The sequence below is a fragment of the Festucalex cinctus genome, chromosome 7 (assembly GCF_051991245.1).
Source record: "Festucalex cinctus isolate MCC-2025b chromosome 7, RoL_Fcin_1.0, whole genome shotgun sequence".
Classification (NCBI taxonomy): Eukaryota; Metazoa; Chordata; class Actinopteri; order Syngnathiformes; family Syngnathidae; genus Festucalex; species Festucalex cinctus.
The window spans coordinates 2615253-2630421 of record NC_135417.1 but is presented as its reverse complement, the minus strand read 5'-3'; the positions used below and the strand labels follow the sequence as shown (position 1 = coordinate 2630421).

Genomic DNA, 15169 nt, shown 5'->3' with positions numbered 1-15169 from the left:
TCATGTACATACACCACCACCCCCCAGACACTCGAAATCCACTTTGAGGAGCAAAAACAACTGCACAGAAATGAAAAGCGTGTTCAGAGACAAGCGCCATCAGGGATCTTGCTAAAAACGAAACATGGAGTGAAGTGGGGCTTGTGTTCCTTGTCGCTGGATGTATTTTTAGGACTACACAAACTCTTAATTCACACACACACACACAGTCTGCTTTTGTACTTTTGGAAGCGTGCGGCGTACAAGGAGTCCATTTCCAGTTGAATAGAGGAGCAATGAGATTCATGAGTTCTTTTGCTGCCGCGATGGGACAAGGCTATTTCCCTTTTAAAAATACCACCACCGCTCCAAACACCGTCAATTACAAACAGCGGAGTTTGCTGGTACGAGCGTATGCTCACTTTGGATGGCACCTTATCAAAATGGGGGAAAAAATAAAGAAGAAAAGACATGCATGGAAAAATGCACTTCCTAAGATTTTGCACAAACACTGATAAAAAGTTTCCTGATAGGCTACTTCTGTGCCTGAATGGGATCATATTTAACATTATCCAAATACAAGAGTTCTATTGGAAATAATTGTTTGATCCAAATCACTTTGATTCAGGTGCATCTCGAAAGTAACTGACAGTTTTGGTAATCAGAATAATCGACTACTTGTTTAATTGCAGCATTACGACGAAATGACTTGTACATGTTGCGTAATATTCGACAGTGAGGGGTTCTGAACTTGGTGTATTCAGCTCCCAATTCAATGGTTCCTTCATGTTATGATGTTCCCAGCATATTAATGGGGTTTCCATCCAAATGACACAAAATGCCCATTTCCGTTCGATATTATTTTGCAAATATTGAGAATACAGGAGATTGCGCCATGAGGTGACATCATATGAGAGTGTCTCTCTGCCGCAAGACACTTGGTGGACTGTCAACAGAAGATTCATATTTGCTCCTTTTATTAATTCTAGAAATATTTCAATGTCTTCGTGCCACGCCAAACTTGCATTACTTTATCGTCCGTCGCCATTTTTGTGTCTGCAATATGTACGCGTTTTGTAAAATCCAGTTAAAATGTGCAACGTGGTATCTGGCCTGGTCATCATTAATAATATAATCATATAATAATAATAATAATAATAATAATAATAAGTTACTACTGTACAATTATTTACAGCTGCTGTACATACAGTACTTGTAAGAGTGAAGGCATAAAAAATAAAAATAAAAAATACACCACATGCTGCTTCATCTAGTCTTAAGAACAAGGGTACTATTCAATCTCATGTAACAACAGCCTGCTCCTCTAAATGTCCATTCTACTTTCATAGAAAAATATTGCTATACAAGCATCATGTAGTGTCACCTACACCCTGACTGCCCTCCATTGTCAGTGTTTGTGTGTAGGCAGGACAATGGTGCCATTGGCTAAGTGCATCTTAGTGCCACACCTTTACACAAGCATTGTGTGTGTGTGTGTTGCAGGAGTGAGGTGGGATGGGGGGGCTCCAATCCCCACATCCGTTGCTGACAGTGATAATAATGGCGGCTGACATCCTTTCTTGCCTCTTTCGCCCTCACCTCATCCCCGCGTCCCCCCCCAGGGGCCCTCTCGAGCCCTTTGGGGACATGAAATCTGTTGACTCTTTCCCTACCGTCCTCTCCTTAACGCATTCGCCATCCCTCGCCCCTGCCGCCGCTTGGATGTTTTTACTCACCGGCGGAGCCCCACACGTGTGTGTGTGTGTACTCGTACGTGTGGGGTGGGCGTGCGTTTGCGCTTGTGTATAAGTGTAGTGCAGATCGCCACTGCTCCATGTAGATATGGAAACGTGCAAATTGTTTCCTGATAAGATCACATGACCCAGGTTTGTATTATATAATATCGGTCAGATGACGGAGATAAAAACGTTAGTGACTTACAATATGTGAGTATTTTTGAGTGTACATGGTAAAGTTTGCTTTGTATCAAACATGCAATACTATAAAATATAAATATAATATAAAGAGAGAGGACACCATTACCAAAAAACATAAATACTGTGTGTAATAAATAAGAGAATGCAAAGGAGGGGGAGGGGGGAATCGTACAGAGGAGGGATAATTGTCGTGACAACAATTCCAGACATTACACCTACACAACCTAGATAACTATTTTTAGATTTTTATTGTGGAAATGCTTCACATATGTTATTGTGATTTTTATTCTCCACACTTTTTTGCTGCGTAACAACTCCCACATAATACTTCCAATTTACATTGTTACAAATTTCAAATAGCTTTAAAGATTCACGCCTCCCGGGTTATATACATTGTCTGATTCCACATTACTTAACAGTATTTGCTAAATTTAGTATTTAATATCAACTTTCCCCATTCATTTTCAATGGGACAGACATTGAACTTTCCACGCCCACTTCCATACATATAACTTATCATTACCAGGTGTCTCATTTCATAATATATCTCTCAATTTACTTCATAAGCATTCCACATGCATTCAAATCTTAGCATTCAGCTTTCAGCATTCCCACGCAATTTCTCCAGAATTTGCACTTAGACTAGTTTACGTTGTTAAAGCTTCTTTTTCCTCCTTTTGAAATAACTTTTTCATCTGATAGCAAGTGTGCTTGATAAAATGGCTGATGTATGTAAAAGTGTACAAATTATATATATATATATATATATATATATATATATATATATATATATATATATATAAAAAATAAAAAAAAATTCACACATACTGATTGACTGATTAAACAGAAGCTGTGACATGGAAATGTAATGTTGTATTTTCAAATAACCCTTTTGTACTATTTTTTTTTTCCCATATGTCAGAACACCACAAATCAATTGTGTAATGGGATGTTTTGATATATTTTTTTCCCTCTAGATTACATTCCTATATTTTATTATACATACTATATATGGTAACTATGGTACTTTATATGATAATAATTCTTGTTATACTATTAATTATTTATATTATGTATACATTTATTATCATTATTATTACAGTCTATTTCTATTCAACAACACTCTAGGATGACGGCAAACAAGTCTCAGTGTGGTAAAATCATTCTTGTTCCTGCTGCACTTTTGGGTCGATACTAATTTAATTTCTGTCTCGGAAAGTCCTGGGTCGCCTCTCGACAGGACCTCTGAGCCCAGCCAACGAGGCGCGAGCGTGACGGAGTGAAATTCTTCCAAAAAAAAAAAATGCACAAACACACAACCTCACACACCCATGATGGTTCAACACAAAGTGCCGCGTTGCGTCTGAGCCGCACTTGATTGGGTTTACGTCTTCCCGCGCCAAATCCTAATTGTGCTCGTGTTCGTCGGAAAGGAATATGTGGCCGGTGTGACACATCCAACAATGGCGGTTCATTGTGTGTGCCATGAATGAATGCTCACAAAAAAAAAAAAAAAACGGACCTCAATCGCAACCTCCTCTTACGCCCGCCCCGTCGCGCACAAACAGCACCGCAGCCATTTTGTGCCAAAGAGTCATGTGCGGTGCCAACTCTGGCTCGATTTACAATGCAGGTCTCGGGTTTAATGTCTCGAGCTCATTTTTTTCCATATCTACTTTCAGGTGGTTTATGCTGAATATGTTTTTACTTATATTTCCTGAATATCACAGACAATCAGCATGCACACATGTCCTAAAAGGCAATCAACTACATGACTGTATAGAAATATAAATGATAGAAATATGTAGTTTAGTAATGGTGGACATTTTCTCAACTTGAAAGCAAATTGAGAGACACTAGAGTGCCCATATTGTCACTGATGGTGTAGTTAAGGTGACCATGGTGTCCCCAGTTTTGAGTAGGACAGTCCCGTTTTTGAGCCTTGTGTCCCAAACCCTGCCGATGGATTTCAACAACCACATTTCAACAACACAGGTCCTGTCCCGTCATCCCATTATTTGACACGTGTATGTCAATCACGCAGCTGTCATAGTGATTCATAGTATACGACAAACTTTTTTTTTTTTTTCTCCTCTCGACGTAAAGCTCCGCTTCTCCTAGCGCAAACGGTTCCGGAGTTACAAATTTGGAAAACATGCGTCATTTCCTGTTTCCTGTGTCACTCTCCTCTATGATGCATCGCTTCCCTCTCCTCCACAGATGAAAATCTGCCAGCTACCGTAATGTATGCATTATCAATGCAAAGCTCCGCTTCTCTGTTTTCAGAATCCGTTGCAATTATGTTGCTAGCACAAACGGTTACGGAGTTACAGTAATTTCAAAAACATGCTTCATTTCCTGTCTGGGACGACTGATTCGTATTTTGTGGGTTAAATTCCTAAATTCCGTTGAACTGTCAACAAAGATAGCATTTAGAATTAGCTAATGTAACAACCTGCACGAGTGAATAAATGGACGGATTGACAATTATTTGCGTTGATGTTAGCATTAGCTTTCAGAGTTAGCAGCGTACGTTACAGTATGGACGTTTTTATTCCTTAACTTTGACTTTAGAGATTTGTCAGCACTCCTTTAGCACAATTTGGAATTCAAAAACACTTGCACATGTATGCTCAGCTTAACTTTGTACGGACTTCTCAACATGTTCCTTTTCACAAGCTTGCCAGAAACTATCATGCACTTTAACACAAGCAACCTCGCCTTTTAAATCCCCTAAACAAGTCTTCTTTTTCTGCTTCAATTGCAGCAAATATTTGTTCAATGCGATACGAATACTAAAGCTGCTTTCCGGCCAATTGGAAGAATTTGCTTGAGTCGAGGGGAGAGGTGGCGGGTGGGGAAGCACAAGAAATTGGCAGTAGGAGATGCCATTGCGCAATCTGCAGGCCAGTGCATCAAAACCTTGCCAAGACTCTCCTCCTCTTAATTCTTTAGTCACACCTTAACGAGCTGTAACAAGACAATGACCTATATAGGTGAGAGGTTGGCACAGCGGTTTGTTGATCTCCACTCAGCCACGCAACATTGGCAGGAAGGGAAGGTTTGTTTATTTCATGCACTCAAATCCAGTATCACTACACACATCCTGTGACAACAAGCCTGAAGACTAGTTTGGCAGGACCTCTGCCAAGGCCCAAGATTAGCAGACAGATGACCAGACATCCTCGTTTCCCCTTTTTAGCACAGTAAATTCTGTAGAGTAAATTTTACTCGAAACAGAGTCTATTTGGTCCCACTCCAAACAGAGTACAATTTATACTTGGAGAGCAAAATATTTTCAGTCTCTATTCATATAATAGCTAGGTGGTTTACATGTTGATCACTACAGCAACACTTCATTAGAATTATTACTACTACTATTTCTTATCATAGCCCAAATATGGTCATCCTCTTTATTTAGTCATCAATTTGAATCAATTCTTTAGGGAAGAATGTGAGGTGAAATCTGCAGCAAAAGCTAAAAAAAAATACAATGTATCCATACCTATGACAAAATGGGGACTTGTCAGAGTATGCCATAAAAACAACAAGTTTCCCTTCACTCCAAACTGTAATCACACTCATCTGTAGTCCAGTGGGTCACATGCAGAGGGTGGCCTCAATTTGCAGAAGACAATGCAACACGACCACTACAATCACAACTCGTCTTTGTTTTCCCCCAAAGCAGAGCCACCCACACTGTGTCAGCACAGATAACACATTGAGTGCGGCAACCACAAACACACAAAGCACTTTTACCAAAAGACAGATAAGCCACACCATCGCGCTGGCTCAAACGCATCTCGGGGACGGAGAGCTCAGCGGCGAGACAATATGGCACGGACGCACGGTACTGTGAGACGCAGACTTTGATGCAACGAGATGACACCTCAGACGAGAGAGAGAGAGAGTGAGAGTTGTGCGTGCTTGTGTGTGTTGGAAGGAGTATGCGAGGACGACAGGGAGTAAAGTGGTAATTACCTCACTGTAGGTATCTTGATTATAGTTCATCCGGGTTCTGTGTTAATCATTTACGAGGGGAATAGAGATTTACACTCACAGGGCCTGTGATGCAATAGTAGAAAAAGACTAATTTGCATGCACAAACACGACTGGAGGAGGAGCATGGAGGCAGACCCTGGAAAAATAGTAGTGGCTATAAAAATTCCACACACCCCTGCTCAATTGTAAATATATAAATAAATTTTATATATATATATATATATATATATAAATTCAAGAGGGATGTAAAAAAACAATTTAATTATTCATTTATTTTGTATTTTATGTACTTATTTTAATTATTTTTTATTTTATTGCCTTTTTTTATTTTTTTATTTTTTTAAATTGTTTTCCTAGATTGTATTTGTATGATAGTGTGTCAATCTAAATGTGCTGCACTTTGGAATTGCTTGTTTATAAAATGTGCTATAAAAATAAAGTGGCTTGGATCATGCTGTCATCAGCTGGGCCTGAATTATGAACAGTTCCAAATAGCAATCAGTGTTAACACAAAACATACAGGTTTCTATTTGGATGCTAATAAATGTCAGGAAAAGCCCACTAAAATATCTTTTTTTTTTTTTTTTTTTCCCCCCTCAAATAATGGCAGATGTAAGCTGTCATCAATTTAACATGTTTTCAAATGTCATTAGTCAATTCTGAGGACAGGCACATCCAACTTATAAAAGGGTGTGTACACTTGTGCACACCAATTCAGTTTTTCCATTTTTTAGATCCTCTTTTGAAAATAAATTGTTTTACCAGTTGAGTTGAACAGGTTGTAGGTCACATGAATACTGAAAGCTACATTTTTACATGAATTATTATTATCATCATTAATAATAATAATAATAATAATATTTTAAATACAGCAAAAACCTGGCATTTGAACAGGGGTGTGTAGAGTTTTCATAGCCCCCTATTCATAGCAGAGAATAAAATTCACGAGTGCAATCTAATTGTACGCAACACGATAGTTTGCATGGAATTATTATTTTTTTTATTATTATTATTATTAAAAATGAAGAAAAAGCCTTCGATGTTAATTTTGAACTAACACCACCAGAAAGTATGTAATTTAAACAATTACAATTATCATTCTGAGAGGTCCTTCTAATATTTTGCCCTTCTCATGCTGCTAAATAAAGGAAGCCAAATGTGATGTCAACTTTACATTTCCATTCGGCCATTTTAGATCACTCCGGAGATTATAAGGCCGCTACACATTCAACCTTTCTGGTCTGAATTCCCAAATGAACGTAATACAGAACTATGCGACCGTCAACCCAAATAAACATTGTTAAATGAATCCCTCTGACAATGTCCATCAATCATCATTGGCTCACATTAGACTGCGCAGGTGTACTTAATGTATATAAATCCACATCGAAAAGGTCAACCATCTCCCCTGATAGTAGAAGCACGGCCCCGATTTGCGCGTGCGTGTCGGACGTGATTTAGTTTGGTATTTAAAGCGGCTCACTCGCACAAGAAGGGAAATGATGCATGCGTTTACACATTAAATTAGACAGTGAGAGGCTAATGAGTTGCGCTTTCAATAAAGAAACAGGAGCAGCCTCGACTAGGCGGCGGATTGGGCCGAAGTTTGTTGCCCAGAGAGGGGACAAGGGAGGGGAAAATGAGGCGTGAGGCTGTGCGGGATCCCTCAGAAGAGATGATAAAACACTTTTGTCTCCAATTAGGAAGCTGCTGATCCGAAGCTTTACGAGCAGGACCCGGGCAGGAGGGGATTTGAAGACGAAGAAGCGGCTCAGGTGACACGAGGGTTAGTCAAGGGGAGACGAATTTGTTCATCACCTTGTTTGAACCAACAACCGCTACGGACCACTTCCATAACACGGCGCTTATAATATTATCCTAACCTTTAACTGCCCCAGGAAGTCCGAAAATAATCTCTCTTCTAATAAAGGAACAATCAGCGTGAGAGGAAAAGGCGGCTATAAAATCGACAACGCTCGTAAAGCTCGTTCATTAAATCGTAAAAAAAAAAAAAAAAAAAAAAGAAAGAGGCCGACGCTGAGTCTCACGGTTTCTCAGCTGCAATTTTTCAATCAGGAGGGGGGCTCCAACGTGCGTCACTTTTAAAAGCGTCTTCGCTTGGCTGCCCGCGCTTCATTAAAAGCATAAATCCAGACAGTGACGGAAAGGTGACGGCCAAAGTCTTCCATCACGTGTTTAAAGAGACTGCAGTGGCTCCTGGGCTGCAATATTAAGTGTGTAAAGCATCTTTTTTTTTTTTTTTTAATTGTTGCTTCAAGGCTGAGAGCTATTATGTTTTATAGAATGCATACTCCCCACTAAAAGGCACTCTGTGGTCAGCTAATTACTTTTCATGAACTCCCTCCGCAATGCAACTTTACAATTGAAATAACATTTTATTAATGAAATCCAAGTAAATAATTAAACAAACAAAGACTGAGTATAAGCATGGGATGGTCACAGCCGACTTTTAAAATCATGTTGTATAGTGAGCAACAGCGTGATGATTTCCTTAGCTAATCGTTAAGAATTTTGTTGATGATGCGGATTTGATTGGTGATTGAACTCATGCTGCATTACTTGGCTGCAACCACCAGAGGTGCTGTTGGGGCATTTTCAACCAAACATGACAACAGTGAATCGCAACCAAGCATTTACAAGTAACAAAATATTGTTTTTGGTCATACTGAATACAAATTTAATATGACTAAATAAAACCTTCCAATAATAAGGATAGTGAAAATATTAATGATGCTGGTAATTAGAAAAATAAATACATAAAAAGATCACAATACATTGCAATAAAAAATAATAATAAAAAAAATTGGTATTTTACCCTAAAAATTGTTATGTAAATCAAATAGGATTGTGACGTCCATGTTAGTTATTTAAAAATAATAATAATAATTGTTTAGCAGTCTTTATTTTAATTTTTTAAATAGATGAAATTCTGTGTCAATTATTTTGTTTTATTTTATCATAAGGAAGTACATATATATCATGTTATTTGGTAAATGGGCTTTCGCATGTATGGTGCTTTTCTACTCAAACCGGGTTCAGTATCTTGCTCAAGGACACTTCGATATAGGCTGAGGGTCAAACCCATGACCTTTGGTTTGGGGACGACCAGTCTACCATCTGAGCCATGCTGTCCCATATATTTAACATTCCCTCCCACTGCATCAATTTTTGAAGTTTTCTATTTTGCCATAATATGACTTCACTACTTTGACTGATGTCTTTGCAGTGGTATTGTTGTAGTATTGGTAACAAGGTACTTTGTAAAAATATCGGATCAAAGTCAGAATTGTATTATTGTTATAACTTGTGATGTCAGTTTCTATGTGTTTGTCATCCTTATTTTGTCTTATAGGCCTTTATTCCATCATAGAGAATTGACCTGGAGTTGCTCAGTGACACGTGTCAGTATGTCGAGATTTCTTGGCCAAGGTTTTCTTCATATTTTTGTAGTCTGCATCCTGCCCTGGTCTGTTTTAACTTTGTATTTTTGAATAAAAAGACTTTGTTTTTCTACTCCTGTCTGCTTTTGGGTCCAAATTCTGTTCCTCAAGTGAAAAGTATTGTAAAAATACTACTTTGACATATCTATAAACAAAAAGGTCTTTAAAATTAAAAAATACGTTTAGGATGTAATACATAAGCTTGTGAACATCACATGACCAAATCCAGAAACACAATATTTAGACGTAGCGGGTGTGCATTAAACACATTGTAATTTTTTTTTCTTGAACTTGACTTCCCTTTTAAAATACAGTTTGACTATACATTCAATAGCATCCAATATATAGATTATTAAGAAATGACAAGCACCAGCAGGTTTGGTTAGTGGCCTCATGTTCCCGCTACGGTTCCCCAACGTTCATGATGAGCCGGACCCGGACTCTTCCCTCAGCAGTCCCCAGAACAGCCCGGGCAGGTTATTGAAAATAGGATATAGGGGGGAAAAAAAATGATTGAAGCTCAACTAATCACAGCTCATACATCCATCAGTGGCCAGGAGGGAGCTGTGAAGGATGAAAATGGCATATAGGAGGCGGGGGAAGAGGGGGCGAGGGGGGTGTAAATAGGACGGTAATGAAGAGTGAAGAGGAAGAGGAGAGAGATGGTGAACCCTGCTTTTAACTCGGGGAACAGGAAGAGAGCAGGGTCACTGGGAATGAGCCAACGGCGTGACGGGGGGGATTTTTGGCCTTCTGCATGATTTTGACCGTGATTGTGTGGCCATGTCTGCCTGCCAAAAAACTGAGACCATTCATGTCGGAATCACACGGGTACAAAGAGGTCCTTCGGCCTCACAATGCTACATCGCTAGCAATTACGCTATCAACTACAATAGACAAAATAAGTAAAAAAATTAAATGTGGTTACAAACATAAAATCAACTAAAATGGATATAACATACAAGTAAAAAAAAAAAAACATGTTGCAAAAGTGTGCACACCCTATTATAAGTGGATGTGGTTCTGCTCTAACCAATCACATTCAAACAAATGTTAAATGGGGGTCAATATTTAAAATTTAAAGTGCCTCTGATTAACCACTAATACAGTTCAGATGTTCTAGTAGGCTTTTCCTGACTTTTGTTTGCTTTCCAGCACAACATTTTGTGCCAACACTGACTTGTATTTGGACCTGTTCACAATTCCCTTCACATTGACTAAGGCCCCAGCAGTTCCAGCTGAAGAAAAACAGCCCGAAAGCATGATGCTGCCACCACCATGCTGTCGGTATGTTCTTCTTTTTTCAAACATGGGGAAATGTGTTTGAAATTATTTATTTTATTTTCACAAGAACTTGGCATTCCCAGTAGTCCACCTCTCTCTAAAATATATTACTCTCACATTTGCATACTTCTATTGATAAAATAATACCTAAACCACTATCGATATAATGACAACAGTTCCCATTTAATTTTCAATACTTTAAACAATTCATGAGGTTCTATTGTACAAAATGAGACACCATTTGTATCCACTTGAACACGCACACCAAATCAGGCTGTTCTACATATGCAACGAGGGCTCAGTGTTATTTCAGAACCGCGGCCCTACTTCTGCCTGCAGGTCCCCCCTACTTGCACCCTTCAATTACCTCTTCGAGGAGCACCTGGATCAGCAGGTGAGCCAAGTTTGGCATTGCTAATGGTCCACCGCCCCCACACACATGCACCTTCACAACCTCCACTTTCCATTTGTGCACACAAAAAAAAAACATTCCAGGGAAAAACTACACTATTCAAGAAGAATCTCTTATTGTAGTCAGGTTAAAAATAAAAAGGTAGTGCACAGGTTAAAGCAGAAGGTGAGTCAGAGGTGTGTTGCATGTCAGAGATTCCTTCTACTGACTCATTTATTTACCTATTATAGGGTGTTGAGCAACAGCACAAGCCCGGGCCAACCAGGCTTGTGCAGAGAAGCTATGACAGATATTTGCACCTTAAAGGCAATACTGTAATATGAATAAAGCTTACATATAAACAAAAACAAGCAGATTTTTAGTTACCTGCTGTTGGTGGAGTTCCAGTACACTGCGTGTCTTTTGCTCACGACGGCTGAGATAATGTTTACAAGTAAAAAAGTGGTTTTCCAAGCAGGTAGAGTGGCCGGGGTCCAAATGAGGGAGCCCATCACGCGCACGCCTCGCCGGTGCCGCGCACGCAGCTCTTGAGAGGTGTAAAAACACAAAACAGGTGAGCAGACTGAACAACTTGGCCAGCTAATAGTGAACGTGCGTCATTCTCTGTAAGGTGACTTGAGAGTCATTAAATGCTAGGAAGTTTCGCGCCTCCAAAGTGAGGACTTGTTGCTAGTTTATCCAAAATCTTCATTTTCGGCCAGCTCGCTTCCTTAAATAGCAAAAAAAAAAAAAAAAAGTAGGTGAAGATTATAGTGAGGATGTGACAGAAGGAGGTTTGGCTCAAAAGTGGTTGCACTGGAATCAGGGGGAGGGTGGAGCCGCTAAGGTTAAGGGGGCGGGATTGGGAAAACTTTGGGCCAATCAGGAAACAAGGGTGTGGTCATGCGAGCGAGCCAAATGCTAGTGACGTGCGCCGACTGGTGTAGACAGACAGCAGCAGGTTGACGCCATACTGCTTTTCTAGGAAATAGTCTCTTCCGTGCCTGTGGTGATAAACACTGCGCCAGGTAAATAAATCACATGATTTAAGCTCTAAACTTCTTATTCAGGGTGTGTCCTCCACCCCAAAATTACACTCGGTCCTGAAATACGGATTTTAAATGTCACATAAGTAAAAATAAACATTTTGTTGTAATCTTCTGGTGTGGGGCAGATTAATTTCAGGTGTGCGCACCTGTAGAGTCCCGTAATATTTGTTGCATTAGTTTGGCGGTTTTTGTTTGTTTGTTTTGTTAAAAGTGGTAGTGGTTGATTAAAATGTATAAAATCATTAAAAATCTATTTGGAATCATTTATCTAGAATTGTTTTGATTTATTGTAAATAATGCAAGTGCAAATATGAGTAAACAATTCTACACCATGCATTTTTTTTTCTTTTATTGTATTCCAAAACTGGATAGCTAAATCCTTTAATATCATATAAATATTATATATTCATGTCACTAGTGTGTAGAAGGTGCAGGCAGTGGGTTCATTTTTTTCCCCCATCAATGGATGGGAATTACATAATCACATGAACATTTTAACTACCACTGCATAGCTCGAGCTATTTGGGATGTATTGACATTTTGTTCATGCAAATTTGAGAAACGTGACTATGGTGGTATCCAAATATCAGTATTACTGATACTGAGGTCTTGCTATTGATCAATATCAACTCAACTCAAAATGTCACGAGGTAGATACTTGAGTTCTTTTTCATTCCTGTATGCACTGCTACGATTTTATTCACCACTAATTTATTCAAACATGTATAGGACCTGTCAGAAAAGAATGAGCTGCAGAAATGCAATATGGAAGAGAGAAACCACGAAGACATCCTAGCCAGAGGGAGAGCTTACGTTGGCAGACAACATTCAGGTACATGAAAGCTGTGAAAACAATGTTTTTGTCATCATTAACATTAGTTATTAGTTTTGTGTTTTTAGTGCAACTGGCCATTTGTTGGTTTAGCAATAAAGAAAAATAAAAATACACGCAACATATAACATGTTAAATGTGAAAGGGATGCTATATACTTAGCATATTTACTCTGTAGCTACTGAACCAACAATTTTCTGGTTTCTAATTATTTAATAATAAAAAGGGGGAAGCACAAAACCACTTACATTCACTGCCTTTGACAAGTATACTTGTCAATTGTATTTTTTAGAGCAGTGCTAAATGGGGGCGAATCTGAACATGTTCCACTGTAAATATCAAACTTGGAAACAACTTTACTGATGCCCAACCACCAGTAGATGACATCATTGCCCCATTTTATACGAAATAAACACAGAGTCAGAGTCCATGTGAGAAATGGCTGTATTTTGGCAAACCTACATTTTTCTACTGTCAATTATAAAAGAATGGGACTGGGCAAAAAGTAGGGAGTCTATTCTGTTATTTGGTAGATTCGGTTTATATATAATTATTGAATGTAATATCACGTGAGTATTGACAATTTTAAAATTTTCTAAAATGACTGGCAGTGAATGAGTTAAAGGTTATGACAATTCAGATTTAGCAATTTCATGATGCAGCCACCATAATTATTAAACATCAATTTGATATTGATAATACTGCATCAGTATTTACTTGACATCTGCTCAATACTGAATCTTGCAGTATTGCACACCACTAATGCCAATTTTACTTCCTTAGTTGCCCTATTCTGTCATCACCTGGTTTGTTGCAGTACTAGGGTGAGTTAGTCGTAAAAAAAACAAACAAATTTTTGAAGCAAAACACCACCACAACCTGTTCTATAACTCAGGGATGGGGAACCTACTGCCCATGGGCTATTTACAGCCCACTCGAGCAATTGAGTTGGACCTCCATAGGCAATTCTAAAAACAAATAAAATCTCAGAGGAACTGTTATTTAAACATATAAAAAAAATCCACTAAATAGATTTAGCATGGCTCTCTTGAGGACTTTATAAAAAAGTGAAGTGGCCACTGATAGGAAAATGTTTCCCCACACTTGTGTTTTCTAACTAAATACAGCTAGATTAGCAAATGGTGCGTTCAGGTACCCACCACACAAGCTGGCCAAACACAATTGAGCCACAGCAATCCTTTTTGTCCGTTATCTGCTCTCCCCTCATTTGTTGTGCGTGTTTATATGCGATAAGTGTTAATTCCTTGCTTGTCACGCACCCCAGGGGAGGGTGTAGGGACAGTAATCACTGCACCTCCATGGGTGAAATCCACCGGTGGTCCTCTCTAATTATTGGATTCTCGCACTGTGTGTGCGTGTCAGTGTTATAGCACCTCTATCGCTCATCGATTGATAGCATTTTATTAGGCGCCTTCTCCCCCTCCTGTTGCTTTATCTATATTCTATCATGCGTGTGTGCGTGCGGTCTCATTAGCTCACTTCCTGGAGATCATTAATTTCCCATGATGCCTCAGTGCTCCTATGTGGCTAATTTGTCCCCGCTGGTGAGCAAGCGCTCCCTCAGCAAATACAGCGAGGACCGCAGCGGTGGAAAAGGCTCCGCGAGGGGTCTTTTTTTTTTTTTTTTCCCACTGTGACGGATCTGTCAGACCACATCGCTGCGGTGGATCCTGGGAGGACGCCAGGACTTGGTGTTTGCATGCACTGCATTGCATTACTTTTAATTGCAGAGTGTGCACTTGCAGGTTAATGCATGTCTGCTCATACTTCAAGATTATTATCTGTCAAAAAAAGTATTAAATATTAATGTCTTTAGAGCAAAGGCCTGTTTTTATGTTGTGTTCCAGAGGCCCAAACTAATTTGGGGAAGTTGACATTTAAATATGCAGACTCCTACTTGGAAGAAGAGGCTGAAAATGGCAAAGGATTGCGGGTGACTGGAGGCTAACCCAGCAGACTCGGGTGCACCACGGACGAGTAAACTGCAGAGGTTTTAACATTTTTGGCCCATTGCACACTGAGTGATGCGGCCGAATGTGACTGAATCCGGGGACATGCATGATGGGTGAAATTGAACTTTTTCAATTGTTATTTAAGGGTAAAATGAAGCTAACTGCAGTCAAATCTAAAGCACGACCTATTGATGATGGAGTCTTACGTCACACAGTCTCCTAGGTATATTTTATTTTCAGGTTGTTCTGTTAAAAGGGGAG

At 39.3% G+C, this 15169-nt stretch overlaps 2 protein-coding genes across 7 annotated transcripts in view; one reads left to right on the top strand and one right to left on the bottom strand.

The window, feature by feature from the left end:
• The window catches only part of efna4 (ephrin A4), a 46682-nt gene extending 34839 nt beyond the window's left edge, over positions 1 to 11843 (bottom strand). For both annotated transcript variants that reach the window (XM_077526378.1, XM_077526379.1), the window contains exon 1: positions 11442 to 11843. In XM_077526378.1, coding sequence (XP_077382504.1) covers positions 11442 to 11566 — 125 coding nt within the window. In that variant the 5' untranslated portion in view covers positions 11567 to 11843. The remainder of the gene's footprint in view (positions 1 to 11441) is intronic.
• Positions 11112 to 15169, top strand: part of efna3b (ephrin-A3b) — a 102158-nt gene continuing 98100 nt past the window's right edge. Inside the window, exons 1-3 of one of the 5 annotated variants that reach the window (XM_077526376.1) lie at positions 11112 to 11240; positions 11530 to 11628; positions 12833 to 12935. The gene's annotated coding sequence lies outside the window, so the exon portion shown is untranslated. Of the gene's footprint in view, positions 11252 to 11529; positions 11629 to 11985; positions 12083 to 12832; positions 12936 to 15169 lie in introns of those variants that run through there. The other 4 variants (XM_077526374.1, XM_077526375.1, XM_077526377.1 and 1 more) reach the window with 4 other exon arrangements.